The following is a 7,001-nucleotide window of genomic DNA, read 5'->3' on the forward strand; positions in this document are numbered from 1 at the left end:
ATTGAAGAGGACAAGGAGGAAGAGGTGATGGACGCGCAACAGTTAGGAGATGAAGAGGAAAATTATCCCTCTGTTTTCCGTGGTTGGTAGGAAGGGACGAAGGAAGCAAGCTTGAGTGTTACCTCGCCACCACCACACCATGGAATTGGACTACATGGAAGCATCTGACACATAAGCAACTTCTTGCTGCACTATCTTCAACATGATGCCCGTATTCTTAGGGTTAGAAATGGTGCTGACTACTGGTTTTCCACATTCAACAGTAAATTTTGCCAGATGCTTAACCCCCCTGGAAAGGAAAGCAGGCATGCTGTAGTATCGAAACATGCTTGTCGAAAATATTAAAGAATGTTTTTTCCCAGTACAGTAGTGAGGCATCGCAGTTATGGACTTCCAACACAGGGAACGTCATGGCATAACCACAAAAACATTAGCAGCAGCAGTTTAAGTGGCATAAACAGTTTCTGTGAGTCATTTCACACTTTTTTTTAGACCACCCCAGGCACCAGTAGAACAGAGTCCAAGTTTGATACGATGTGACTGACCGACTAGAGAGGATGGTGCAAGAGTATCTCAAGCTCAATAATACCATCAGGGTGAATTTGGACCCAATTGTATTTTGGCCTTCCAAAATGGAAGAGTGGCCTGAGCTTGCCCATCATGCTTTGGAGGTCTTGTCACATCCAGCAACCAGTGTTCTCTCAGAACGTGTGTTCAATGCTGCTGGTGGTGTCCTGAATAATGAGCGCATCTGGCTGCTCCCTTAAAGTGTAGGCTGCCTAACTTTAATCAAAATGAACAAGTCATGGATATCCAATGTCTTTTGCAACTACCTGTGTTACTTTCCTTACATTTTTCTATGAAACTGATGTTTGTGCCACCTGACTATGGCAGGGAAGAAAAAAGATTGAGCTGTTGCATGAGGTATATGGGTATATGTTTTGGTTTTGCATCCCATTGAATTTAATGGGGTTCGGGTATAGTCGTTGAACTGGTTGGCGAACATGCTCTGCAAACATCAGGAAGTTGCATGGTTCGCTCATCTCTAATTAAGACTCTATAAACCTTGACACACACAAAGGAAATAAAAGACCCCATTGAATTTAATGGGGTTCAGGTATGGTCGTGGAACTGGTTGGCGAACATGCTCTGCCAACATCAGGAAGTTGGAAGGTTCGCTCATCTCTAATTAAGACTCTATAAACCATAACACAAGCAAAGGAAATAAAAGACCTTTCAGTAAAGGCAAAACAAAGTAAACAATCCAAATAATGGGCACTCAGGCTGGATCGCATCCAGTATATCACCTTAGTCTGGTGACATCACACAGGAGGCCTACTTAGGCCGGTGTCACACTTGCGAGTGCAATGCAAGAAACTCGCATCAATACCCGGCACTGCTGCCAACACTTGGGACCAGCGTGTGTGGCTGCATGTATTTCTATACTGCTGAACTCTCCGGTCCCGAGTGCTGGCGGCAGTGCCGGGTATTGATGCGAGAGACAAGTCTCTCACATTGCACTTGCAAGTATGACATCGGCCTTGCCATCACAACACTTCCTAAAGACTTAATAAAACTGATTACAGATCCCTTTTACGAGTCTCTTCTGAATGTGAAACTGGAGCAGATTCATGACAGACACAGGGAATCATGACCTGAAAAGTGGCTATAATAGAGTAGAGAAGATTTGTATGGAAATAACCTGGTGGCCTAACACTGTGATCTCAGTCCCGCTTTGTGATCTATTGTCCAGTTTGCACAGTCATATTATGAAGAATAGAATAAATAGTATTATAATTCCGATGCCATGTTTCTAAAAAATAATAAAATAGTTTTTATTCTTGGCAGGTGACTTTACCAGGAGCACTGAGGGACGTCTGATATTCTCAGATTTTTCAGCAGATAATTTTCATATGACACCCCATACTTATGAAGAACCTGTCATACCAGATACACCTCAAGATGTTATCAGAAAAAATCTGTCACCTGTTTCTTTTCAACAGGTCCTTGTTTCTGCTTCATCAAAGACAAATATGCAAAACATAAGTCACAGAAGGGCTCTTGATCATGAAACAGCTCGCACAGGGGAAAAACCATTTTCATGTTCAGAATGTGGGAAACGTTTTACAAAGAAATCACATCTCGATAGACATCTGTTAATACACCCAGGGGAGAAGCCATTTTTATGTTCAGAATGTGGAAAATGTTTTACACACAGATCATGTCTTGTACAACATCAGATGGTACACACAGGGGAGAAACCACTTCCATGTTCAGAATGTGGGAAAGGTTTTACAAAGAAATCGCATCTTGATAGACATCTGCTAATACACACTGGGGAGAAGCCATTTTCATGTTCAGAATGTGGAAAATGTTTTACAGAGAAATCAAGTCTTGTTAGACATCAGATAGTACACACAGGGCAGAAGCCCTTTTCATGTTCAGAATGTGGGAAATGTTTTACAGAGAAAACATGTTTTGTTAGACATCAGAGAATTCACACAGGGGAGAAGCCATTTTCATGTTCAGAATGTGGGAAATGTTTTTATCGGAAAACAAATCTTGTTGCACATCTGAAAACTCACACAGGAGATAAGCCATTTTCATGTTCAGAATGTGGCAAACGATATAGTGAGAAATCCACACTTTCAAAACATCAGAGAATTCACACAGGGTCGGAGCTATTTTCATGTTCAGAATGTGAGAAATGTTTTCCTGTGAAAGCTAGTCTTGTTGCACATCTGAAAACTCACACAGGGGAGAAGCCATTTTCATGTTCAGAATGTGGCAAACGATATAGTGAGAAATCCACACTTTCAAAACATCAGAGAATTCACACAGGGGAGAAGCCATTTTCTTGTACAGAATGCGGGAAAGGTTTTACACAAAAATCACATTTTATGATGCATCAGAGAACTCACACAGGGGAGAAACCATTTGCTTGTTCAGAATGTGAGAAATGTTTTAAAGAGAAATCAAGTCTGGTTGTACATCAGAGAATTCACACTGGGGTGAAACCATTTTCATGTTCAGAATGTGGGCAATATTTCAGTATTAAATCAAAACTTGCTAAACATCAGAGAATTCACACAGGGGAGAAGCCATTTTCATGTTCAGAATGTGGGAAAATTTTTACAACGAAATCTGGTCTTGTTAGACATCAAAAAATACACACAGGGGAGAAGCCATTTTCATGTTCAGAATGTGGAAAATGTTTTAATCAGAAAACAAATCTTGTTGCACATCTAAAAACTCACACAGGAAAGTAACCATTTCCTTTTTATTAAACTTTTTTTTTATTTTGTAACAGCATATTATAACAATAAACAGAAAATTAAAACCCTGTGGTCGGCACACATAGAAATGCTGTAATTCTGCTACATTGGGGCGATCTGAGCATCGCCTCTATGTAGCAGAGCCAATCAAGTTGTGGCAGCTTCATGTCTCCCATGGAGGCTATTGAACCATGCCAAAATAAAAAAAAAATGTTTGAAAATATGAAAAAATAAAAAAATGTAAAAGTTTAAATCACCCCCGTTTCGCCCCATTCAAACTAAAACAATATATTGCCGCATTCAGAATCCGATCTATCAATAAAAAAAAGGATTAACCTGATCACTAAACGGCGTAGCGAGAAAAAAAATCAAAACGTCAGAATTATGTTTTTATGGTTGCCTCGGCATTGCATTAAAATGCAATAATGGGCGATCAAAAGAACATATCTGCTCAAAAGTGGTATAATTAAAAACATCAGCTCGCCGTGCTCAGCACTCAAAAAATATGCCCTCACCCATCCCGAAATCACGAAAAATAGAGATGATATGGGTCTCGGAAAATGGCGCAATTTTGTTTTTTTTTTAGCAAAGTTTGGAATTTTTTTTCACCACTTAGATAAAAAAAGAACCTAGACATTTTTGGTGTCTATGAACTCGTAATGACCTGGAGAATCATAATGGCAGGTCAGTTTTAGCATTTAGTGAACATAGCAAAAAGCCAAACAAAAAACAAGTGTGGGATTGCACTTTTTTGCAGTTTCAAAGCACTTAGAATTTTGTTACCGTTTTCGAGTACATGACATGCTAAAACCAATGATGTCAGTCAAAAGTGCAACTCTTCCCACAAAAAATAAGCCCTCACATGGCCATATTGATGGAAAAGTAAAAAAGTTATGGCTCTGGGAAGGAGGGGAGCGAAAAATAAAAACAAAAAAAGCTCCAGTCATGAAGGGGTTAATAACTTTGATGACCTCATCCCATAATATTTTTAGAGGCTGGCAAGACCACTATAAATGTGACATTGTCTCCCCATGCACCCTGCAACGCCAACATTGCATAAATGGTTCCCTGAGGCATCTAGTCAAAGTGTTGGGACCCGGTATGACCTTGAAACAATTGTATAGCTTGCATCTTGTAATTTACTTGCCATACCGATTTGTAGGAGAGGAAAAAGCATTTTTCCCACTGATACTTCTTAAATGTGCTTAGGAGCACAGTTTCTCAAGCCTTGCAAAATGGAGGCAGTTTTTCCAGATCTGGGTCTGTCAACAATTTATATATACGAGAGATGGCATGTGGAGGGCATATAGTGGCGAAACAACATTTCCAAAGGGATTAAATAATTGACAGATTCCGAACGACTGTCCAGTGAAGAGTAAATATGTTGAGGTTGTATGTATTCAAAATTATGATGTAGCCTCTGAGGACAGTCACCTAGGATAGTAGAAAGGGGCAAGACAGGAAAACCGACACCTGCAGAATTTTTGGAACAAGATATTTGATTGCCAAACAAAACAACTAAAACATCTTTAAATTTTAACCCAAAAAAGAGGAATGCTTATACACCGGGATGGATTGCAACAGGTATACATTAGCAGGCTAGGTTGATTGTTATCTTAAGAACATTGATTCTGCCAAACAGGAGTTAAGAGAGAGTAGCCTTTAGATCGGGGGGGAGGGGTGTGGGGCATCAATGCACAGGTAGTTGATATTGCTCCTTGGGGGCCATTTAAAATGGATGTTGGACATCAGAGTTTTCACTTACTGTTGATTTAGAAAGACATTTAAGGTTTCAGATTCCTCAATATTTATCTTGCATTGTGACCATTTCTCGAAATGCATCAATTCAATCAGAGAGGGGCCAGATCAGAGAAAGCTTTGGCCCACAGCGCCCATTGCCCCTCTTAGCTGCTTAATCCCGTTCCTCCAAAACCAGCTTCTCCACCATGGCAGAAGATCAGCTCTCCACAATCCTGTCAAGATCACATCTCACCAATTGCATGCTTGACCCGCTCTCGTCCCACCTAATCCCTAACCTTGTCACGGTCTTCATCCGAACCCTAACACACCTCTTCAACCTCTCACTCACAACAGGTGTCTTCCCCTCATCCTTCAAACATGCCAAGATCACACCCATCCTCAAAAAGCCCTCCCTCGACCTATCCTCTGTGTCTAGCTGTCGCCCAATATCTCTTCACCCTTATGCCTCAAAATTACTGTAACAACACGTCCATCTTGAACTATCCTCCCACCTCTCCTCCCTCTTTGACCGGTTACAATCTGTCTTCCGACCCCATCACTCAACTGAAACTGCCCTAACTAAAGTCACCAATGACCTACTAACTGCCAAGAGCAAGCGACACTACTCTGTCCTCCTCCTGGACCTGTCTTCTGCCTTTGACACTGTGGACCACTCTCTTCTGCTACAGATCCTCTCATCTCTTAGCATCACAGACTTGGCCCTATCCTGGATCTCATCATATCTTCCAGACCAAATATTCAGTGTCTCCCTCCCCCACACCACCTCCTCTCTTCGCCCCTTGTCTGTCGGTGTTCCTCAAGGCTCTGTTCTAGGACCCCAACTCTTCTCCATCTACACCTTCGGCCTGGGACAGCTCATAGAATTGCACGGCATGCAGTACCACCTCTACGAGGATGACACACAGATCTACCTATCCGGACCTGACCTTACCTCCTCCTTACTTACCAAAATCCCACAGTCTGTCTGCTATCTCAACCTTCTTTTCTGCTCGCTTTCTAAAACTGAACATGGACAAAACAGAATTCATAATCTTTCCCCCATCTCACTCTTCCTCTCCACCGGACCTATCCATCAATGTCAACGGCTGCTCAGTTTCCCCAGTCCCACACGCTTGGGCTGATCCTCGACTCTGCCCTCTCCTTCAAGCCACATATCCAAGCCCTTGCATCCTCCTGCCATCTCAAACGCAAAAATATTTCACGGATCCACGCATTCCTTGACCGAGACACCAGAAAAACACTAGTGCATGCCCTTATCTCCCGTTTTGACTACTGCAACCTCCTACTCTCTGGCCTCCCCTCTAGCACTCTTGCACCACTCCAATCCATCCTACACTCTGCTGCCTGACTAATCTACCTGTCTCCCCGCTATTCCCCAGCCTCTCCCCTATGCCAAGCCCTTCACTGGCTTCCTATTGCCCAGAGACTCTAGTTCAAAACCCTTACAATGACATACAAAGTCATCCACAACCTGTCTCCTCCATTCATCTGTGACATATTCTCCCGGTGCTTACCTACACGCAACCTCCAATCCTCTCAAGATCTCCTTCTCTACTCCCCTCTCATCTCTTCTTCCCACAACCGCATCCAAGAATTCTCCCGTGCTTCCCCCATACTCTGAAACTCTCTACCCCAACACATCAGACTGTCGCCAACCAGAGAAACCTTAAAAAAAAAACTGAAGACTCACCTCTTCCGACAAGCCTACAGCCTGCAGTGATCCTCAACCTCCTGAACCGCTGCACAACCAGCTCTACCCTCTCCTAGTGTATCCTCACCCATCCCCTGCAGAATGTAAGACCTGCGGGCAGGGTCTTCCCTCCTTATGTACCTGTGTGCATTGTTTTTTGCTCATGTTTAATGTATTTGTCTATATTTGCCCCCTTTTTCACATGTAAAGCGCCATGGAATAAATGGCGCTATAAAAATGTATAATAATAAAAGTAAATATGTGGATTGGTAATA

General features: G+C 42.3%; 1 protein-coding gene across 1 annotated transcript in view; it reads left to right on the forward strand.

Moving 5' to 3' along the window:
• The window catches only part of LOC138666652 (zinc finger protein 850-like), a 92,616-nt gene extending 85,615 nt beyond the window's left edge, over window positions 1-7,001 (forward strand). Inside the window, exon 13 of the mRNA XM_069754842.1 lies at window positions 1,849-7,001. Coding sequence (XP_069610943.1) covers window positions 1,849-3,269 — 1,421 coding nt within the window. The 3' untranslated portion in view covers window positions 3,270-7,001. The remainder of the gene's footprint in view (window positions 1-1,848) is intronic.

The sequence above is a fragment of the Ranitomeya imitator genome, chromosome 2 (assembly GCF_032444005.1).
Source record: "Ranitomeya imitator isolate aRanImi1 chromosome 2, aRanImi1.pri, whole genome shotgun sequence".
NCBI lineage: Eukaryota > Metazoa > Chordata > Amphibia > Anura > Dendrobatidae > Ranitomeya > Ranitomeya imitator.